We start from the raw sequence: 23949 nt of genomic DNA, 5'->3' as shown, positions 1-23949 counted from the left end.
AGATTACTGTTTGGATAGGACAGTGGCCCTTCTCAACAACACAACTAGGGGTTTCCCCTATACATGTAGATTAATCACGTTTCTTTTCCTGAGTGGGTATTGCATTCCCATGAATATCAATTCCTTCCAATTAAACAAATTTGATCAGCATCGATACTTGCAGTATTGCATCTCTTTTTCATTTTCTTATTGTCCACCTTATGAAGTAAAATAGATCTGCAAAGTCTGTAAAGCTTGCAATCAAAATCTGTCACACCTTAATTTTCAGAGCGTTTCTAGTAATCCAACTGTCACATGAGCTATGCGGAGGATTATATTTCCAATTACTGTCTCAGTAAGCCCATTTACACAGCTCAAACACCATTTTGAAAAATCATCGATTTTGGGGGACTGCCATTTACACTACAGAAAAACCCATAAAACCATTGGTGTTTGCTCACTCCCATTTTGCGGTGAGTAGTGTGCATGTGCGACTTGTCCCTACTCTGCTTGCAATCACATGGAAGGGAAGGAGAGTCACGTGACCTAAAACCGGAATCATTTACCGATGTTTCGAGAGCGGGCATTCACACTGCAAAAATCAGTGGAATTTCTGCTGACATTTAAACAAAAAACACACTCCAATGAGGATTTTTTTTAATTTAGTTTTTTGAGATGACAAAACACTGGGATGTGAGAAAAATGTATGATTTTCTGCTTGCAGTGTAAATGCAGCTTTTCTTTGAATTGACGAGTGGGAAGAAGAATGATACAAACATTGATCATCGAGGTATCCATTTCTTTGACTGCCTTCTGGTTTTTGTTTATCCCATTTCAAATGTATTTTGTAACGAGGGTTCAAGTGAAGTTCATTTGACAGCTCTAGGTGTAGATGGAAATGTGAGAAGATGTTTTTTTTTCTAAAGAGGATGACAATTAAAGAGAAGGTTGAGTTCTGGGAAGAGGTGAAAAATAATTTGAGAGCATTACTCATTCTTATTATGCAAGTGTGGAAGAACATCATTTTAAGACATGTTCCCTGAAAAGCATGGCTCTTCAAATGCCTTCATATTCTAAATATGCATGTAACATCGTAAAAATCGGGGGCCGGCTTTTTACGCCACGTGTTCGTGTAGTCCTATATATATCTTTATGTGCAGTGTTTGTAACTTTACCAAGACTTGGCTAAATTTCTTATCATTTTGATGATTCCAGAACCTTGCAATATACACAAATTCTTATATGCTAGATGATCAACCTTTTCTGGTCGGTTCCACACCGTTTCTTTCACAATTCAATCGCATGACCAGAACTCAACTTCATCTTTAAGTTGCAATGTTTGCTCTTTTTTCATCCCAGTGGAAGTCAGGGCTTTAAAGCATGTCCATGTTTAAAGTGTGTACTGAGTATCAAAAAGGAATTCTTTTCTGCTCCTATATGAAAGATGAAAAAGAAGGAAGGATGGAATGGGAAGGGCAAGGAGGCCATCTTCTGAATGCCTTTTGCAGCATAATCCATCCCTACATTGTTTTAATGATAAAATATAATCTTGCCAAATACCAAATGTTTGACATCTCCTAATCACAACTTACAATGCTAGTCTTGAGGCCCAGACACTATTATGAGTCTCTGCCTTTTAAAAAAAAAAATTAAAGTAAATATATCAAGGACTTGAGCCAAGCCAATTTGTACATTTAAGACAATAGTTTGATATGTATTTTCACTCATATTTTGTTGAGATAGGATTATCTCATTAATCTATGGAACTTTATACATGTAGCATCTGTGCAGTAGTCTGCTAAACTAGACCCAGTCTGAGTGATCAATCAGGACTGGTGCCCCAAAACTATGTCATCCCGTATACATATGTGTCAGGTAGAGATGCTCGTGAGTAGTGATAATAAACTTGAATGACATTCCGTAGTGATGAGTTACCCTTAGGTAATGACAGGACGCCAGTGCCCTCAGATATTAAAAACAAACAAACGGTTGGATGACGTCATATCGGCCTATTTATGTACCAGTATGTCCTTTTCCAAAGTACAGTTTGCTGCAAGAACCTTGGCTTTAAAATTGCCTATGCAAGTTCATAAATATAGTCGTAAAAATAGTCTTGTACTATGAAAATAGTGACTTGTTTAGTTATGTTTAGAACTACATTTACAAGTACATTGTACAGTTCATCATAGGCTACTTTTCTTGTTCAACAAAATTATAAAAATATATACTATAGATACTTTCCTCTCTTCTTCAACTGCATTTATTTTATTTCCATACAAATTTCCAACGTATTTAAAATATTCATTTCATTTTATGAGACAGACTCGTATTTGATTCTGTTGAACATCTATAAAGGCACAGCTTTCTGCTTCACCAAATGATATTTTTCTTGTTACTTATTTTCACAAGTTTTAAATATGTTTGGAAATTGTCATTTTAGGAGACCAATTCAAAACTGAATTGAACATCTCTAGGCAAGAACTTCATTCGCTATTGCTGTGTCAGTAAATTATTGTCTGAAATTAATATTCATAGTAAATCATAGACCTATACATGTACATGTGTGTCAAACATGAATCAAATGATGGATGGCTTGTAACGAACAGTCCAACACCTAAATAAGCTGAGTGGCTTGAGCCCTAGCTTCACTCAGCCAGGGATGAATGGCTTTATCGCATTGTACGACCGGGATTATTCAGTGTTGTGGGGGTGAATGCGCTACATGGGATCAGTAGTGAGAGCTGAATAGGGTAACTATTTCCATAACTACATGGACTTTTGGAAGCTTATTCAATGGGTAAAGGATTTGTACAGTAGTGCGTCATACCCTGCAGTTATTAAAGCAGGAAGTACTACATGTATAATTTGGTACTCTGTTTGCAGGGATAGTTTGACAGCAAGCGATACATAAGGTTTGCAACTGGGAATAAATGAATAAGTTGCTTCCTAAATACATCACATTTAGAAATGCCTGGTGACTCGTTCTGTGGCCACTAAGCTAACAGGATTTGATAAATTTTCAATTGCCAGATCTTTGTTTCATTATCAATTCGAACTTACCATATCTGCAACAGGTATAAACTCACAATGCACCCTAACAGTATATTTGTAAAGCGCTAGAGACATTTGTATTAAGCTCTATATAAAAATTAAATATTAATATTATTATTATTAATTAGATAATTTTTAGTCAAAAGTTGTTCACAAATCCAATTATCAGATGAGATTGGCCTCCTTGGCATATGGGAAAGAAAAGAAAGAAAAAAAAAATCATTTTTAATTTTAGCATGAGACAGAGAGGCTGTATTTCTAAGAATGTTTGCACATTTATCCGCTTTTGAATTAAACATTCAAAAATGTATTTCTCTACTGAATGTGATTACCCGGTACAGAGGTCACATCCATGTCATCTGAAGTGCAAATGAACTTGAACAATGAACCTTTGAAGTGTGGTTCCAAAAGAGAAACCAAGCTCAAAAAGACCCTTATTGTCAATCAAGCAATCAATGACAAATCAAACAAACATCTTTCTAAGCTCTGATCTTGAGATGGAGATCTATAATTCATTCAGGCATAGTACAAAGGAGTTGTTATTACAACTCCTTAGTATTACAATGCAACTTTTTTTTTCCATTATTTTTTCTCTCTACATCTTGTAGAGGATCATGAGGCCTAGCCTGTAAATTAATGAGGGTACATTTAATCAGGCTTGCTTGTCCTTTATTTGGTATAACTATAAAACATATCTATTCTAAGCTGATTGAATTTCTATGAACTGGTAGCTCATGAAGGACAGGTGTGTAATAGCCGCTTCCAGACAGAGGCCACCATTGACTTTCATTTTCAGAGTGAAAACCACAGCGGCTATTCAGCATCAAATGCCCAAAGAATAGGTCCAATTTCACCTGTTCTTGACGGTTGGTCTGTCTGTGGAAAGCGAAGGAGTAGGCCAGTCCACTCGCGATTTGAGGCCAGCCTTTGTCGCTACAATGGATTACTCATGCTCCTTTGTGCATTTGAGTGGGGGATAAAGGCGCTCTTGTATTCTGGAGATTGGGAAATATTTTATTAGAGTCTGAGAGGAAAGACAGGTGGATATATCAATATTGAACTGAACATTTTATACTTATTAATGGGACTGGAATTGAAAGAACCTCATGTAAGTATTCTAGGGCCTGAAGAATTTGATAATTTACAAATCATACATTCAGAAATTGATATATGAAGTGTACCAGAATAGCATGAGGCTGAGATTCACTCCAAGTTCACACTGTTGATTTGTTTATTGCCAGAAGTAGAGATATGGCCCATTATATAATATTTAAGTAGAGTAAATAAATCTCTGGATTGATATACAAATTACTAATCTCCAAATTATCATACAGTATGTATAATCTAGCCTGCTTGTACATACACAGATGAGTTTGAGATTACAACTCTGGCAACAGTTTTCCAACCAGATGCTTTCCAGTCACTACTTAGAATAACTTATGGGCCTACTTCATTGTACCTCGGAATAATTCCTGCTCATTCTACATCTGCATCTACTTGCTCTACTTTCATAGACTCTTCTCTATAGCATTTTATGAAGGGACGCAAGATCAGATGTTTGACCTCCATTGAAGCTCATTCAAGGAAGCATATTTCTAGAAATAGTATAAAAACGTGAACCAAAGTGAATTCTTACAACTTGACTTCCTTCACTATGCCACAGCCAATTAAATATGTTTTTGTCCCCGGAAAGCTGCTATCTTCTTCTCTATATACATTTTTTGCATATGTCAAACTTTATTCATTATTGATCAGAACATTTTATCTATCAAGAATATAATATCATCTTGTCACAATTATTTCAGGTAAAAAAGTAATAAGAATTTATTTCAACTCTATTGGTAACAGTGTACTTTTAAAAATGTCCGGTACATCATTCGTAATTGATGTCGGTACTTTTTAAGATACATGCAAGGTAAGGATTGTTAGTTTATCTTCTTTTGATTACATGTATATTCTGTCGAACCAATTATACAGAGTGCCAAGATCAAAGGCTGATGTATACCTTGCTTTGGTATAAACATTCCCAGAATGATGACATATCTACATCACAACAGCTCTCTAGGCTGTGTTCCAAAACTTCCAATGCAAACAAAATCTTATTTGTCAATAACATTATTTATGAGGAAGAATCCATTGGGATTATTGTGCAAATATATCTGATAGTTATTTCAGATTTTCAAATATTAATTTATCAGTGAATAATCTCCATTGATGTTGGTACAATTAGTACATTGCAATTTTCTTCCATAATGTATGTAGAGGAAGGTAAGAATTGTTGGATTTCTTCTTCTGTAATTAGATCCTGTCAAACCACTCAAACAGATTGCCAATATCCAAGGCAGATCCATACACTATTTTAATATAAACATTCCCAGAGTACTGACGCACGCCATCTTGACAGCCAAGCTAGGCTGTGTTCAATTCATGAAAAAAAGATTGTCAACAGTATTATTATTTATGAGTAGGAATCTATCCAAATTGCTGTGCAAATGTTATTTTGGCTCTTAAATAATAATTTATCTGTGAGTAGCTCCATCAACGTTAGTTTGCAATTTTCTTCCACATGCATTTACAGTTTTAATTAGATCAAGGTGTAAATTGTTTGATTTCTTCTCCTCTAATTAGATCCAGCCAAACCAATTAGACAGATTGCTATGATCAAAGGCAGAACTATATACTTTATTTCAATGTAAACATTTCTAGGGTGATGACACATGCTATCCCAACACCCAGGACGTGTTCCAATTCAAACTTTCATTCATGATTACCCCCTAGTCCTTGAATTTTGTCCAGTAGTATTGATGGGAAGATCGAGGCAATCTATTGAAATGAGTTGCCTTGGGCTTTTGTCTCGCACCTAGACTCCTATTCATTAGACTAAATGAAAAGCGAGGAATGTTTTCTTTAAATAGTGGCGTGCGTCTCCTTGTTTCAATGCCTTTGTCGTAGCAAGGAGTCCGAAGAAGATACTCTCCGTCGTTGAGTCTGTCTCATCCTCGTTTGCCATTCACATTGCAGTATGATTTATTTCAAGCTCATCTCCTTGATTGTACTTAAATGAAATTGGATGGCTTCTTGTGCCTAATTCCTTGTTTCCTTGTCAGTTTCCCTGTTTTTCTTCACTCTCCACTCCGTCCATATTCCTCACCATTCATATTGTTAATCTCTCTCCCTCTCTCCTTCTCTCTCTCTCTTTCTCTCTCTTTCTCTCTCTTTCTCTCTCTCTCTATCTTTCTCTCTCTTTCTCTCTCTTTCTCTCTCTTTCTCTCTCTCTCTCTCTATCTTTCTCTCTCTTTCTCCCTCTTTCTCTCTCAATATCTCTCTTTCTCTCCTTCCCTTTTCCCTATTTCTTGCATTTTTTCCCTCTCTCCCTCTCTCATATCCTGCCCTGCTCCTGACTCTTGTAATGTTTCCAGTCTGCTGATTTCTGTTTGTTTTATATGATTTCATTCTCCCATTTAATGGTGTACTTTCAAATTTCAATCTCAAGTGCAAATTTGATTTTGAGTTCAAGCTATGCCAGTTTCTTATTTTTCTCTTAGAAAGTGCACTTAATAATCATTACATTTTCTATTTTAATAGGGGTAGTTCATTAAAAAAAAATTCTTCAAAGAACAACAATATTTACTTACGTGTAGGGTGGTCCTCTGTATGAAATAACGGGGGAAAGTCATGCAATTTCATCAATTTGTATCTTTGCTGAGTTGAGAAAATGTAGGAAAATTCCCTTTCTTACAAACTACAAAATACTCCACACAAGTAACAAGTTAATGTGCGTCACAGTTTGCCTTGGGCGAAATCTGAGTTAAGCATACATTGAGTGCATGTTCAATATTTGAATATGTTCTTACCAAGAATGCAAATTCATAATTTGGATAGTTTTTATTCTTTTCTGATACACACTCATGCTGTTTCTTATACTTTCATGTCCTTCATACAAAATGCTCATTCAAACAAGAGTTGTGCACTAGCTATGGGAACTCATTGGTATACTAAAGCTTACATACATGTATAAATGACAATGAAACTTCATTACTCTAATACAGATCACCCAAGGCTCTAATGCTCCGTTTTAATGTTAATGTAATCTAAAAACTGAATTTGTAAGAATGAGGGATAATCTATGTGGGGGAACTAAATCCTTGATGAATAATAGATACAAGTATATGAATGGATTATTGATTTGTCATGGTGTACGCCATTCTGTCTCGTAAAATCTATTATATATCTTATTAAAGAGACAGAGCAAATGTTCCATTGATTTGTGTTTGAGGAAAGAGTGTGTGTATAAATAGTATTTTCCAATTTAAAATCTATTACAAGAAAGAAGGGCAAAATAAGAAAATGATCCACTCTTTTAATTTGTCCATCTTTGGGAGGAGAGTGCATTGTATCTACTGAGTACAATTTTTTTTTTAATCAAGGGAGAGAATCAGCAACATCCACTCATCATCTCCATCTCATGGTATTTATGGACATGAGATGAGTCAGAAGATGTATAGGGACACACCCAATATGTTGCTCTGATTTCAGGATTTCATGCCCACATATGTAGATGTTGTTTTTTTTATAAGCATTTTTTTTACAAGCATATATAGGCTCCTGTAAATTTTACATCAATTTCTTTGATTTAAGTCAATAAATAAAAAAGGGATTCACAAGTCAAAGCTGCTGCAAGGATATGTTTTTAGTCTATAGTAGATGAAATTATGTAATTAAGTGATGTAGAAAGAATAAATATACACGTGAATGTGAATGTACCCATTTTCGTTTGTATTCCAATTCAAACTTCTACCAGTGAATGTCAAGAAATATGTACATATCCAGAATGCAAACACTTTAACATTGTATTTCTTTAATATTGGGACTTTGGTCATAAGGCAACATGCCGTTTGAAGATGCTGGAATCCCAATTGTGTCTATATTTGCTCACTCAATAGAGTCTTGTTGGAAACGCATATTCTTGAAAGGATGAGCAACATCCATTCTGAATCCCAGTCCGTCTCTTTGTTATTATTAGATTAGTCAGAACATTTGAGGACACACCCATTCTGTGTATTGAAATTACAGCTAGAGGCTGCTTTATCATATTTTGCATGCATGTAATCCGTCGGGTTTTCTTGAGATTATATTAAATTTTAGTATTTATATTTTCATGGATACAAAATAAAATACATTTCTACATATACCATTCCATGAAACTCTATTTAGAAAATGGAAGGGAATATTGTGAAATGGAAGAAACATTTGATATAATAAAGAAAGCAGAGCTTGAGGCAGACAGATAATATATTTTTTTAAAGGGTAGATAGTATAGGAAAGGAACAATTACAACCACAAAATATTGACATTTATTTTATGGCATTAATCCTTTAATTTTACTCAAGTAGTATCAGTGCGTCAAACGATCGAAACACTATTGCATTAAAAATCCATGAACCTTGAATTTGCGATCATATTCTGTATACTTATCCAACCTGCAAGGTTTGGAGTTCATTGATGGTATTGAAGGATAGGATTTCAGATGATTCATTCTTCGTTTGTAATACCTGGAAGGTATAGCCTGGCTTGCACAATCTTTTCTTTTATTGGTGCGAGCTGATATCCTAGTAGCGATTCAATCCTTATTTTTTCCAGTATTTCTTGCAAATCTTAACATTCACGTTAAGACTGAGCGGAGAATCCAGGGCATTGTCCTGAGCAGGGTTGAAATATATTTCCTTTTTCTTATTTCTTTCCTGAATTCTCTTTCTTTTACTCTGTTATTTTGCATCATATCACCTTTCCTTCCGCTTCTTTCTTCCTCATGGCATCAGTGATTTCGCTGCAAACTTCTTATGTGTCTTATATCTGCTTAAAAAAGAACAACCATGACGAAGTTCTACCAAAACAGACTATAATTTTGAAGATACTACTTCTACTTCTTCAGTCAATTTTGTTTCGGTAAAAAGGTGATTGTGGTTATCAACGCCGCTTGTGATCTGATTTCTTCTAGTTCAATGCAGTATTTCCTTTAGGATTTGAGAGGACTTACGATCACACTCACTGCTTCCCTACTCCTATGTAATAAAGATCTTTGTTTATCTTGTGCTTATATTGATATCTATATATTTCTTTTCCCAATTCATTTTTCTTTTTTCTTATCTTTTTTCTTCTCTGCTTCATCTACTCTTGTATTTTCTTGATCTTGCTCTCTTCTCATGTTTCCTATCTTCTGCACTCCTTGTCCTTACCATCCTTCTATGGTTTCTCTCCTCTGAATCCAAGGATATTATTTGTTACCGATTACTAGCCCACTTCTCCTAGATTGCTGTCCTACTTCCATTTTCAATTCCATCTCCATTTATCTTTCTGCAATCTTGTTTTTCTCCAGTATTGATCATTCTGTCCTCTTGTTGCCGTCTCTCATTACCTGCCCCCGCTATCCAATCTAGCTCTTCACACCCATTCCTACTAGGCTACTAATCTACCCATCTTCGTCCTATGACTCATCTCACTGGCCAGTGTAGCAGCATCTGTTCCTGTACTGAGCTTATAATGTGGATAGCGCGCAAGTGGCCGTATAGGCCCTCCCTTTCTGTGTATAAAATATAGTAGGTATCCCTCTAGCCATTTAAAGCCTTGTTCAGACACTATGTTGTATACCACCTCGGGATGATCGCGTGCAATATCTCTTCCGATATACATGAATGACTTTTATCCATTTATTTCATCCAAAAATTAAAATTCTGTGGTGTTTGACCATTGACTAATGGTTTTTTCCCAGGTAGGACTTGCATTATTAAATGATGATTATGAAGAAATTGTCCATTTTTTAAATGAAATAATCAGATGAAAGACGTACAGGACATAAAATAGAATAGAATCACCCTTAAATAATGGCAGTTTGGGGACATTTCATGCTAGCAGTAGGCAATATATTGGGAAATTCTCGGGTAGGTGCCTGTGAAAATGACTCTATATCAGTGTGTGATAAGATAAAGTAACACTCTACACAAAATATATTGAATTTCATTATGGCCTTTTATTTAGCAGTCTTCTGCCTTGCGCCTGAATGGGCCTTAATTCATATATTTGATATTGTTCTTTTCCATGCATCCATCCATGCATCCACCTTCCTCATAGTTGGAAGTCTTAAAGGCTCTGACCCATCTCCCTCTTAAAAGTCAACAACCACCCCACGCTCTGAATCGACCTGTTCCCCCCCCCCCCCCGCTCTTCCTCTTTCCTGCTTCCTTCTCACAACAATAGCATTATTCCAGCGCGGTCGCAGCGCTGCCATCCAGACCTCCCTCATTTCTCAACCCACATCTCCAGCGCTTAAGACGAGCGCTTACAGAGCTCTCAATTACAGCAAAGAGGTAGTGCTTCTTTGATTACTCTATAGCTCCGGTGCCTAGATGACTGTATTATGCCAGCTAATATGGTAAGCTGAGAGCCACTTTGCCAGATTTTTTTCGAGGTGTGAGAAAGAAGAGAACGCGCGATTCGCTTAAGCCTCCTAATGCTCTGATTTTCATGTCGTTTGCTGCTGTATTCTGCATGTGTAGACCTTGGTATCTAGAACAGCGCCGTAATGCAAGAAGAGCCATTAGAATGAAACGTAAGCCTATGAGCGTGGGTTGCTGCCTAACATGGAGGCTGTTTCTCAGAAAAGTTCTCTCCTGCATAGAATGGTGAAAGATACAACTGAAAATAACCATTTATTGGTGTAATGTGCAAGCGAAATTCCTAGGGCAAGGATGTTCGATATAAGTTCTTTTGTCTTGTCAATCATAGATCAAGTAACTTTTCATGTCTTGCCAATCCTTAGTCATGGCTAATGGAGCAGAAATGTGCATATCTAGAATGTGAAGGATTGGTGTTCTTGATTTTTGTTATTGACGCTAATGATCGCATTCATGAAAGGGCAAACCCGGCCTTTTCCTTGAACCTTTGGCGTATATATGAGCATAACATGAGGATGAAACGCTTTGAATCTGTGCTTTTTCTTGTCGTGTTGATATAATCTGATTAGTGTGTTCCGTTTGTCTTTTGAACATCAGATTTTGATACAGTATAGCGAGATTCTTATAATCTTTATATACTGCAGTGGCATACGTAGAATTTTTTCGAGGGGTGTTTTTGCAAATTTGAAAATCGCGCTGCCCGATATTTCGCTCATTGGAGGTGGGGGGGGGGGTAGTGAGAGCACTTTAAAATAAAACTCAACACAACCCCCCCCCCCCCCCCCACTCTAGAGCAAAAGAAAAAAAATTGAGGGGGGGGGGGGGTTAACCCAAAACCCCCCCCCCTCGCGTACCCATCTGATATACTGTATGTTATGTACTTGCATAAGTCGAGGTGTATGTGTGTAGCAAGGGTCGTGTGAAATCCTCCAGAGTGTGCATCTCTCCTGGGAGTAACAGCAGCAGCAGTTGAGCTGTGTCAAAGACGACTGGCAGCCTTTTCACACACAGCTAAAATTCATCGTATCTAGTGATGATTAGAATCATCGTAAAATTTTAAACATGTTTATAGACAAAATTTCCCAGTGTGAACATCGTTTATACGATGTTGGGATAGATACGAAGTCGCGATCCATACGCCCCTAAAAGCAGGCTGCAGATACGAAGTTCGTATCTAGAGAGCTTGACATTTTGTGTGTGAAAGGAAATTCTTGTTTAAACGTGTTTAAACTGGATGGAGCGTGCGCTTTGATTGACATGACATGACCTTCAATGCACAATGGCACTACTGCGCATTTTACGAGCAGTAGTTAATCACGAAACAATTAACGATCGCACCGAAATTTCTGTGTGTGAAAGGCTCGTGATTAGTTTAAACACGTTCGAAACACGTTTATACTAGTCATGTTTATAGAATTTTAGCTGTGTGTGAAAAGGCTGTGGATCACACTTCTAGTCAGGGGTGATCCATACAAAAAAGGGATTTAGATTGTCTGCTGCTGCCCCTGCAGGGGTCATGTCAGGTCACGAGGTGTCAGCTGTCTTCATTTGTTTACATGGAATTCTGCCTGATTCTCCCCCCCCCCCCCCTCTCTCTCTCTCTCTCTCTCTCTCTCTCTCTCTCTCTCAGTGTATCTACCGGTATCATATTTCATTCTTTAGGAGCTACATACATGTACATGTAGGACATTTGGAAATTTTTGATCTTTGCACCACTTGGAGTTGCCAAGATTGTGTCACCAATTGATCATACTTGGGCATCATCACATCTTGGTCGCAGCAATCATTGCTTTGAATATTGTGAATAGCCTTTTATATGATGTGTGAGATTCACTCCTTTTATTGATAGTTGAAAGATGATACTAGTCTCTGCAAGCCCTGTTAGCTACATGGAACACATTCTGACCCTTTCTTCTTATCTCTGCACATAAAGACAGTCCTGGCAAGAGACAAAATCTGTGTTTACACGGTAGGTGTTTGGGAAAATAACTAGTTTGGTTGTTTAGCTTCCCCTATGTGATTGACATAATGGAAGTGAAACAAATACCCCTTCCTCTTTTGCATCTTCTCATCAAGGGATATTTCCCTTTTCTCTATAACTTCCCTAAAATGGCCTTTTCTTGTTCACACACACACCAGGTTACAAACGTATCGGAGGTGCCTCTGTTTACTTGTGCTTGTACTTGTGTTCATATGTTTACAAAATTGTGTATTCTTCCCAAAACTAGGTTATAGATCATGGAGTTTTGACCTTGCCGTGGAACAAGTGCACACCTGACAAAGTGATGATACCAGCAAGAAACAACCAATGCACAATATGGTTTTATTTTGTGACAAAATAAAACTGTACTTTTCTTGGAATGTGATTTGCCGGATCAAAAATATTTCGTTGATATACATCTACGAATGCTGAATTTGTTCAGCATTTAGACCTACTTGTTTACAACTTCCTCAGTTGAGTTGCAAAAACTTGGTACCTTTAGAAATCCTCTTGTGTATATATGCCCTCCACTTTGAGCAGTAAACATAAACGGTTCATTTTGTACAATTGCATTTGACCTTGTGGTTTTCAAGCGTTGTTTGGAGAAGACATTGTCTGTTCTGCGAGAGATGCCTTCAGGGGAATCCTGTTGTACAGAAGATCATGGGATTCTTTATAAAATTTTGTGTCAAGTACACTATGGATCGATGGAAGAACTAAAGACATGATCACAGGAATGAGAATATCATCATAATAATGTGCACTGTATTTTGAGTTACAAATTGGTGAGAACTAGAAGGGCATTAACCCATTGTTTATTAAAGGTAAAGACTAGTATTGAGAACGCCCCAATTTCAAAAAATGAAATGGAAGCTCTTTATTACCAATCATGTGAAAGAATATGCTTTGACTAATACATGATGATAACAATTTGCAGGGAAACCGCCTACTAATTGATATATTTGGTAAATTAGTTTATCTATTGGACTGTGAGAGATAAACGCATGTGTTGCGCACGTGTGCGTAGTCCCATATACATCTTTCTGTGTACAGTGCTTGTAACTTTACGAAGACTGGGCCAAATTTCTTATCAGTTTGATGATTCCAGAACCTTGCAGTACACCCCAATACTTTTTCTGGTCGATTCCACAACGTTTCTTTCACAATGCAATCACATGACCATAACTTGTCTTTATCTTAAACAAAGTTAATGCTCTTCTAGCTCTCAAACAATACAGTTTAAGCAACTCTGTCTAACCTTCGATATCCCTGTGGGATTTCCAACTAATGATGCTATTGCCAAACCACAATAACCATCATCACCTGATGCAGACACATGTGGGGTACTACTGTACATGTACAAGTCCATCAGTTAGTTTCATTTTCTTTCATTTCGTTCTTTTCTTTTCTTTTATGACTCATACAGGGAAGTACAGAGCTGAACCTGAATGAGCTGAGAGACATGGCCTCACGTCAGCAGCAACAGATAGAGATGCAGCAACAGATGCTGGTTGCCAAGCAACAGAGGCTCAAGTTCCTCAAGCAACAAGAGGTGAAGCATCAGGTGAGTAACAACATCAGGGGTCAAAAGTCACATCAGCGGGTCAAAGGTTATTGCATTATCCCCCTCCCCCTCTGGCCTCCCCCTTCAGCCTCCCCCTCTGCCCCCCCCCCCCCCTCCAATAATAAAAGCAGTGTTGGATCAGTGAATTTTAGGTGACAGAGATTGGATGTATTTTGTTGTATTTCATTGGTAGTTCATTACAGTGAACTTCCTGATTTTATAAATATTGTGGAGCATGCATCTTTTTTACTGGCAGTGGCAGCTAAAAAGGTGAAAAGATCTTATATAGTGTCAGGGATCTGTCTGCTGCTATGACCTGGCAGAAAGAGATGATTAAAACTTTCAAATAATGGCCAAGTTATGTGGGAGAGCCCTTTTTATGGGGGCAGGTGCCTCTCCAGTGTCAGTCACTCTAGGCTATGTGTGGCCTATATCTGGTCGTTGCTACTTTGAAGTTCCAAAATAAAGTGCATTTTATGCCAGGCTTGCCTTTATAATTATCCGTAACTTGAGACTGTATAGGTTGAGTGCCTATAATAAAGGATTAATATTTTGAAAGAGGGAGAAGTAGCTGAAATAGGTCAGGCAAAGTGAAAATAAGCATGTGTTTCACAAAAACTCCATCAAATCTTTATAATCAAACATCTCCCCATAGAAGTGATGCATCGTTTACCCAGGGTCAGTCGCAAACATAGAATGACCTATTAGATATCCAACCACTTTGTGTATGCGAGTATAAATTGTTGTTGACTCTGAAAATGTCTTCTTTGAAGTCCAGTGGTCACTCCAGTAATTCAGTGAACTTGCGCGAATCTTGAAGCGTGTCATACACCATGTTCAACCTTGACCATACCCCTATGTGGTCATTGGTCAAGTGTTTGCATAGTTAATCAAGAGGGCTTGTTTGTGACTACATTGTAAACCATGTAATGCAAACCTGAAGTTTCACTGAAAATCATATAGATCTGTTGTAAGCCTGTGCTGTGGTAACGAACTCTGTTGAACTTCATTCCTTTCCATGATTTTAGATGTTGAAATTGAAATATAACCTACAGGGAAATTTAGAGGCCTATACGGCTAAAAGGGGGGTGGCTGTGTTATAAGCTGCACAAATCCTACTGAGATTGAAGCACGATCATGTTATCTGTATTGGTCCTTTTAAAATTCCTTTTTAAATTCCATGACAAATCCCGCTAGAGTGGTATCTAATCTTAAGAAATGTCACTGATGCATTGAGCATTTGTGGAGGAGGACAAACAATACTAACTTGGTAATGAGCATACAGACTCCAGTCACACCTACAGCAGATAAACAACAGACTGAACAAACAATTAGATTACTCGTACCTGATTGGAGAAGATTGGGTTGGTTTGGAGTGGTTATGGAGTCTGTCTAGCAGTGTGACTGAGGTTATAACCTTCAATAACAGTCATGATGTACACGTAGTAGTTTCATTTTTTCTGCACATATCTCCATGTACTCACTTTGCATTTTCCAAATACTTGCATGAACATGGAATTTTATATACTTGATTGCATGTATTGAAGATCCATGAGCTTTTTTCATGTTTGGGGCTAAAATATATATTTCTTAAACAGAATAATATCACAGCAGGTAAAAATGGTATTTGCAGCCATTGTATTTAAGAAAAAATGGTACTGCTGTGAGAATGTTTGATATGACTTGATAAAAGTTTGGTGCAAGCCATTCTCTCTCTCTTACTCTTACTCTCTCTCTCTCTCTCTCTCTCTCTCTCTCTCTCTCTCTCTCTCTCTCTCTCTCATTCATTATCCTTTCTCCAATCTCAATTTTTCTCCAAGTCCTTCTTTTTTTTTCAAGGCAGGTCACTCCTGAGTGGGCATTTAGGTTAATACTTTAATCCTCAGATGTCTCAAGATTGAGAGGTGATGGGAAATGCTGATAATAAATTTGATTTAATCCAAGACCCTCTAATCCGCCTCCTCGATCGATTTAACTCCTTGAAACCCCTCGACTTGATATGTGGCCTGGCATTCTGCCGATGGGGTCTTGAGCCGAAGGGGGAGATTTTGTCAGGGGCTTCACCCTAATCTGACTTAGCGATCAGATTTCAGTTAATTGAAACTGTTTTAATACAGCAAAATGATTTGGTACAGCGATATGGAATATGGAATAGATTTGGAGAAGTGATTTATGGTTTACCGAATGGTAACCTGTCAAAATGTATGATTATATTTCAGTGAATTCTATCTTATCAGATAGAGATTGAGCTACTGTAGCTCACCCACAGCAGAACTACATGACAAAGGGCTACCGGTACTACTTTATTACCTTGCTGAAGCCAAGCTTTAATCATGAGAATTTCATGATCATATTCATATTTCAAGATTTTGAGTAATGTTTAGTGTGCTCAGTAAAGTAAATATACATTGTAGGTGGCTCTATCTTCTTCTCAGAAAATATGAATAAAGCAATTTCCTGTAAAAACGTGCAAGGACCCCCGAGCCTGGAGCATCAAGCGGGGAAAAATCAATACTAGATGTGTTTGATGTAAAATTAGAGATTTGATAAAATATTCATGGACCTGCTATCTCTTTTTCTCTCCCTCTCTCTCTCTGACACACACGCACTCACACGCATACATTTCCTCCTCTCTCCCTCTCCCTCTCTCCTTCTTATTCCCCTTTCCCTCCCTCTCTCACTGCCTCTGCATCTATTGCAGTGTAAAACCCCAATTCTGTCACATAATTTTAGATCTGCGTCAATTTACAGCATTAAGTGCAGAAATGCACGATATCTTGTTTCACAAAGTGAATTGAGCTGCAATAGGTCAGCTTAATTGAAGTTATGAAACCTGTGTTACTCACGTACACGTGGGTGAAAGTGGCATGGTGCAGAGTTAAATTACTAGCAATTATGTGGAATATTTCAGGAATTAATTCTACCCTTTATGATGGATATTTATCTGTATCGCGCGCAATGATGGATGGGTACCTAACAGCAAGGCAATTCTACAGCAAGGAAAAAACGTGACGATATAACCATCCAACCCGAATGATTAATAAGACATAAATAAATAAATAATTATAATAATAATATCGAGTTCTTGTATAGGGCTCATATATCTGTCAGACTTGACACTCCTGGTGCTCCTGGTTATTACAGCACTCTATCTCTATTAAAGATATCTTAGATTACGCATATTTGTGTATGCTAAAGGTAGAAGAAGATGAATGTAGACCAGTGCAGTAGCACTGTCTGTGTTAACCCTTCCTCAAAATTAGATAATTTCTGCCCCCCCCCTAAAAAAACAACAAAAACAAACAAACAAACACAAAACAAACAAACAAACAAACTATAATACTTATAAAATGAAATAGAAATAATAATCTATCTTTCATTTGATGTACAACCAAGGAAAATTGAATACCGGTACTTGAAATGCATTGGGATTTTTTCCCATATTTTTTTATATTTTACGTTGTATAAGTGTAATTTAATCACAATGATGTTCAATTTTTTTGATGTTTTTATTTACCAGATCTCTTTTTCGATTTACAAGTGCTATAGAGCTAAATTGCGCACCACTCCCTTCTATTTTTTTCGCTGAGAAGTAACAAAGATAAACATGAAAAAGGAATTATGGTATCGGTAGTTATTATGAAAGGGCATTTGGGGCTCTGCCAAGGCAACAACCCTGTACATACATGTATATTCAAGAATACAAAATCATATTAGTTATGTTTCAAAGCCCACTTGGCTCTCAGCGCATGATATTCTTGAGGGAGTCTTATCAGTTTGCTGTCTGGAACAGAATTTTTTTTCTCCAAATGACTCCATCAAGAAATAAGGTCACACTTTTACCTGGAGGCAGTCTACATCTTGCCAGGTATATTATTGACAGCCGACTCCTTTTGTCTAGCCATACCATATCATGTCCTGTTTTCATCATTTTTTTTCTCCTTCCCTCTACCTGCTCGGGTTGCGCATCTAAACATACCACTTCAAGTCTGGAAAGTGCATTGGTCTCGGCATGACGCCGCCGAAAGTTTGACTTGCCCACATTCTTGGCCCACTATATCCTGTCTGTAAAGACTGAGGTGTGGTGTCTGTAAGGGCGCGTTCATGCTTGATTTTGACGGCCAGAATCAGGCATCTGTTACGCGTTTAGTTTAAAACACGGTTGCGTCTTAGCTCACTTTTGTAGAATCACCGAAAAACGGCGATCACGATCGCCGATCGTAAACTCACAAAAAGATGCGTTTACAATTTGTAAACGCGTTTAAATGGGGTCAACGCACTGACCTCTAGTGGGTCTACGTAGCATGCACAGTGAAGGTTTGCGAATCCAGCTGGAAGACCAATTAAGGCCACACACTGAGAATTGCCTGGGGGAGCCAGAGAAGTAAGCATGAACACTACATCGTGGAACTGCGATCACGATGAGCGTTTACGATGAGCGTTTCAGATCGCTCATTCTGCCTTCAAAATTTAAGCATGAACGCAGCCTAAATGGCATGCACTGATTTAGATTATATTATGTTATACTGGTTGTTACATATATATAGATGCAAATCTGCCAATTCTGTCCTTCATAATAATTTGGCTGACTGCACCCTTTAGTCTGGACAGGCTATTAGATGTTTTTCTCCTTCGAAGGGGGTGGGGGGGGGGGGGACATGACTCAAAATCTAATTTTAAAATTCTGTAGATGGGTACAGACTTAGGTATTAAGGAACTGGGTCATAACTGTTCATGTGACTGTTCTTCTGTGGCATACATGTATACCGGTATAGGCCTATGCTTCATGAAGCCTTGTGAAGCTACTCAACCATTGCACTGTATTGAAAAAAGCTAACAAATAACATAGTCCTATCAGTGCTACTAATGCAGGTATTATTGAGTGACTTTCTTTTGAATTTCATACATTTTTGTCCTTCTTTTTCTCCCTGATTTGTATTTTTAGTCACTATCAAAATTTACACTCTAGTAAGCTGTAGTTACAATGACATGAATGAATATTATTAAACACAAATCAATACTCCTATCCTAGTATTATAGTGCTTTTAACAAGTTGCTGTTGCCATTACATTATTTCTGCCTATTTCCTTTATATATGTACAGTATTCTAGCCTCCATGGACATCTACCCATTACATTCCAGTCACACAGCGTGTAAATTTACCAGTTAGTAAAGCAATAAAATGAATTTGAAAGCCAGAAGAGTTAATAGAAATCACACTGTGATATAGGTAGGATGCTGATAGGCCTGACACGCACACATTTCTGCTACCTACTGGCTAGGGCGTCATCAAACATTTATGTATCGCCTATATCAGGGCTCGACACTAACAGGTGCCTGGGACACATTTGGCCCAAATTCTAGGTCTTGACCCCTAAAATTTCGAAAAATTGATATACATGTAGGGCCCATGTATAAAGACATTAAAAACTCAAATCTGAACTCCCTTTCCGAATAGTTACAGGCCTGATAAAAAAAAAAATTAATTTGGTTCCGATTTTTTTTTTTGTTCCCGATTTAAAAAAAAAAAATCCAGATTTAAAAAAAAATAAAAAAATTTACCATTTTTTTTTTCTTGCCTTTTTTATCCTGATTTTCCCAATTTCCCTCTTATTTTTATATTCTTCCCTATATTGCCCTATTTTTTTCCCCAATTTTCTTAGTCGTAAGGGGGAATGTTGTTAGATGCCATTTTTGCCCCGCGAATCCTTTTTTTTTTTTTTTTTTTTTACTCAAGGGGGCGTGGTTGAGGGGAAAACAAAAAACCTATTTTTTTTTTAGTGCTCACTTTCACCCCTGATAGTTAGTGTGGAGCCCTTCCTCCAATTATCTCTCTCTATCTCTCCTTGCGTGATATCGAAAAAGAAAATAAATCTCCATTAATTTTTGTTCTGAAACATTGTAATTTTTGTCTGGCATATTGTGAGTCATCTTTGTATTTCAGAATTGTAGTAGCATTACATGTTTTGGAGACTGTTGAGTTGATAAGGATTCTGCTTCATTTTAAGAAAGTGCCAAGATATGCATGAATTCACATATCTGTAGACATTCTTAACAATATTTTGTCTAGACGAGCACTTAGACTAGACACAAATTTAAATTTATCTAAATTTAGAATGCTGGGCGTGGGCAGAGACCCTTACAGAGCTAGCCTAGATCTTTGTGTCTACACTATTCATGTATTTGCATGGAACCTAGATATTTGTTTCATTTGATGTTTACTTATTTGATTATCTTGGACATTAGACACATGTTAACGGTAAAGACCAGTATTGGAAACGCCCCAATTTCAAAAAATGAAATGGAAGCTCTCATTACCAATCATGTGAAAGAATATGTTTTGACTAATACATGATAATAAAAAATTTGCCAGGAAACCGCCTACTAATTCATATATTTGGTAAATTTGTTTCTCTCATGGTCTGTGAGAGATATAGGGTAGTCCCATATACATCTTTCTGTGTATAGTGCTTGTAACTTTACGAAGAATGGGCCAAATTTCTTATCATTTTGATGATTCCAGAACCTTGCAGATGCTAGATGCTAGATGATCAACCTTTTCTGATCGATTCCACAACGTTTCTTTCACAATGCAATCGCATGACCATAACTGGTCTTTACCTTTAAGGGTCAAGCATTGGAGAATATGGACAGTTGACCAATGGCTTTAAAAGGTACACACGTGTACATATGGGACCTGCCTTTGGAAGGGTACTCAGAGGATAACACAGAGATTGACCCCAGCTTAGACGTAGACAATTATTTGATATTTTGTCCATTTTTCTGTACATTGTGATCACAAATAACTGATGAAAAATTTCTGGTGTGAACATTTTATAGCAAAACAAAGTTTATTGAAAGTAGTAAAATGGAATGACCAGTGTGAGGATTTGAATCGAGCCTAAGAGAAATTGTGGTTGACTCATCGTATGAGTGCAGTTTGGTAGAATAATTGTATACAACACAACCTAATACTACCCTCCCAAACAACCTTCTACGGTTATACCATTTTTGTTAGATTTTGTAAACGACATCTCTTTAAAAAATTGTTGCTCCCGTGGGAAAGGAAAGAGCATTTAATATGTTTGCACGACATGTGTATTTATGCCCTGGGATCTGTGTTGTACATGTGTAGAAAACCTGTTCCAGCATCATTTACATTATAATCTGTATGGGTTCCTTAATTGGTCATCTGGCCAAGGTGTGTTGATGACCTAATGGCTTGTAAAGTCTGCAAACAACGGATGAGTCACACATCATTGACTGGCCAACAAAATGTCCTTGGCTATTTTACAATAGATACACAATTACATATGTATAGGTGTAACCCCCATTTCAGCGCTCAAAATACACGGGGGCGGTGGGCGATTCGCCCCCGTGAGCTACAAAATCGCCCCCGTCAGGTTGCTCACGGGGGCGATTGCAAAATTAAAAATCGCCCCGGTGGAATTATAAAATAAAGATAATCTTTTCTGTTATAGAGTTATATTGAGTTTCAATTTTCAAACCTTAAACCAATGAAATGGAACTAAGATTATAGGCGTGCAAGATTCAGCTCGCAGTGCAGTGCCGCCGTCAGCAGTGGTTATAGGCCTACTGCGCCGTTAGTAGCGGTGCGTGCGCACGCTGCCGCGCCATGTCTGCTGGAGCTGGAGGCGATCGGGCAAGGGCAGAAACATAATGGTCATGGCCTGGAGAAGTTTTTCGTTGTCAGCAAATAATAAACCTCGACCAGTAAATCAATATTAGGGACTTTTAGATTTGCACGATGAGAACGTGGACTGCAACGTGTGACATCCTTCTAAGGCACTGCCAGTGCTTAAAAGGACGTCACATGTGATTGCCAGTGCCTTATAAGGACGTAACACGTCCACGTCCAATTCCACGCAAATCTAAAAGTCCCTTTTGAGGAGAAGAGGAAGACCAAAATGTCGTGGAATGATATGGTAACATGGGCAGATCTACGGTAGGGGGGGGGGGTAGGGGGTTTAACCCCCTCCTCCCATCCCCGGCCCCCTTGGGCTGCCAAGTGAAAATGTGATATTAAAGCGGGGGGGGGGGGGGAGGTGGATTCTGGAGAGGAGGACTACTAATCTATTTTATTTTTTTCAGGGGGCGGTGGGAAGTGAAGCGCCGTTTTAGCATGACTTTCTTTTTAACTCTTACTTTCACCTATCTCAGATAACCCTAAGTTTTTGGTTGCTGCTTTATATGTAGTTGATAATGCATAATTAAAATAAAGAGAGAGAGAGAGAGAGAGAGAACCACCATCATTTTGCAATGGTTCAGGGTTCGTGTAACGCCTCGACCCTAAAAAAATAGCAAAACTATTTTTGAGGAAAAGCATTGTACTGAATTAAATAAAGAATAATAGCTTTATATTGGATCATACTAATACTGATACGGACTAAAGACAATGTGGTATTTGTATAGAGGTATTCCAAAATGACATTCTGATAATCAACATTTGTTCTGGTATGTCACGTTAAAGACATCATAAAGATCAGTGTTGTATGCGTATATATTATATACACAGGCCAGTAACAGCTATGTAGCTTGTAAATTTGTAAGAGGGAAAATGCTGATTGAAATGATAATGATGAAATAGCAAATAATTGAGGAGTATCATAGGTACCAATTAAATGGATATTTGTATAAAAAAGAGCCCCCGTCAGTAATAAAAGAGCCCCCGTGAGAAGGCTCACGGGGGCTCTTTTTTCGGGGGAAGAGCCCCCGTGGACAAAAAATTAATTTGAGCCCTGCCCCCTTTAGTCCTCAGTACAAGGGTCCTTTATGCTCAAAGGAGACCAATTAACAATATCAACAATTTTTATGCAATTTGAAGATAGAGAATCAACTGTCCTAAACTATATGAGAAATCCTATTTTTTCTGATAAAAGAGCATTACAAAAATATACAGGGAATATTGACAATGCATGCCTAATCTTTTCTGGTTTATTAAAGAAATCCAATCACTTACCGTATTTGCCGGCGTATAGGCCGCAGTATTTTTGGAAGAGAAAATATCAAAAAGTCGGGGTGCGGCCTATGCGGCGAAAGAGTGAAAAAAGTTTTTTTTTTTTTTTTTTTTTTTTAGTTTTTTTTTTTTTAGTTTTTTTTTTAGTTTCGATTTATGGCGCTATGCCTGGCAATGTCTCCCAGCTCAGTAATCAGTGTGTTGACTCACCACTCGGAAACTACAACAACACTAAAATTTGACTGTCATCTTGGTTTGAAAGTAATCTTTCTAATAGATCTCAATATGTAGTTTATAATAATAGTTCCTCAAATTTTTTTCTATAACAAATGGTGTACCACAAGGTACACCACTGGTACCATAGGTACTTTATTGTTTTTAATTCACATTAATGATCTTACACATTCTTCTAAAAACAACATTGTTACTATTATTTGTGACAAGTTTACAAGCACAAATCAGCGCCTTTAACTGCACCTCGATGTTAAATGAAGGTCCTTCCACGCGTGGTTTTTTTTTTTTTTTTTTTTTTTTTTTTTTAATGTCAAAATCGGGGGTGCGGCCTATGCGGGGGTGCGGCCTTTACGCCGGCAAATACGGTAATTGTACAGATTGAGATCAAATCTACTGTCCTAAACTATGCAATGCACGCCAAAAAGGTTAATGATTCAAGAGTATAAAGGTAAATTTGATGATATCTGCACAATTTTTATCATTTAAGAAGACCAGTCATCGATTATAACAATTTGATGTAGTTAAAGATATAGAAATGACTGTCTAAAACTGTATGAGACATTCCAGTGGTTAATGAATAATGGGCATGAACTTGAAGTCTTAGATGGATGCGTCGACTGGTCCACTCAAAAGACACATTTACCTAAAAAAAAAATTATCAGGAAAGCAATCTAGGTTGCTAAGCTTACAATATTCCTTTGCAGGAGTTATG

General features: G+C 37.5%; 1 protein-coding gene across 5 annotated transcripts in view; it reads left to right on the top strand.

The window, feature by feature from the left end:
• Positions 1-23949, top strand: part of LOC578356 (apoptosis-stimulating of p53 protein 1) — a 55680-nt gene that overhangs the window by 19146 nt on the left and 12585 nt on the right. For 3 of the 5 annotated variants that reach the window (XM_030998592.1, XM_030998591.1, XM_030998593.1), the window contains one exon: positions 13889-14026. In XM_030998592.1, the coding sequence (XP_030854452.1) occupies positions 13889-14026 (138 nt within the window). Of the gene's footprint in view, positions 1-3957; positions 4139-10343; positions 10460-13888; positions 14027-23949 lie in introns of those variants that run through there. The other 2 variants (XM_030998594.1, XM_030998595.1) reach the window with 2 other exon arrangements.

The sequence above is a fragment of the Strongylocentrotus purpuratus genome, unplaced genomic scaffold (genome assembly GCF_000002235.5).
Source record: "Strongylocentrotus purpuratus isolate Spur 01 unplaced genomic scaffold, Spur_5.0 spur5_scaffold_5, whole genome shotgun sequence".
In the NCBI taxonomy this organism is placed as follows: domain Eukaryota; kingdom Metazoa; phylum Echinodermata; class Echinoidea; order Camarodonta; family Strongylocentrotidae; genus Strongylocentrotus; species Strongylocentrotus purpuratus.
The sequence above is the reverse complement of the archived record's forward strand: the minus strand, read 5'-3'. Positions and strand labels throughout refer to the sequence as shown.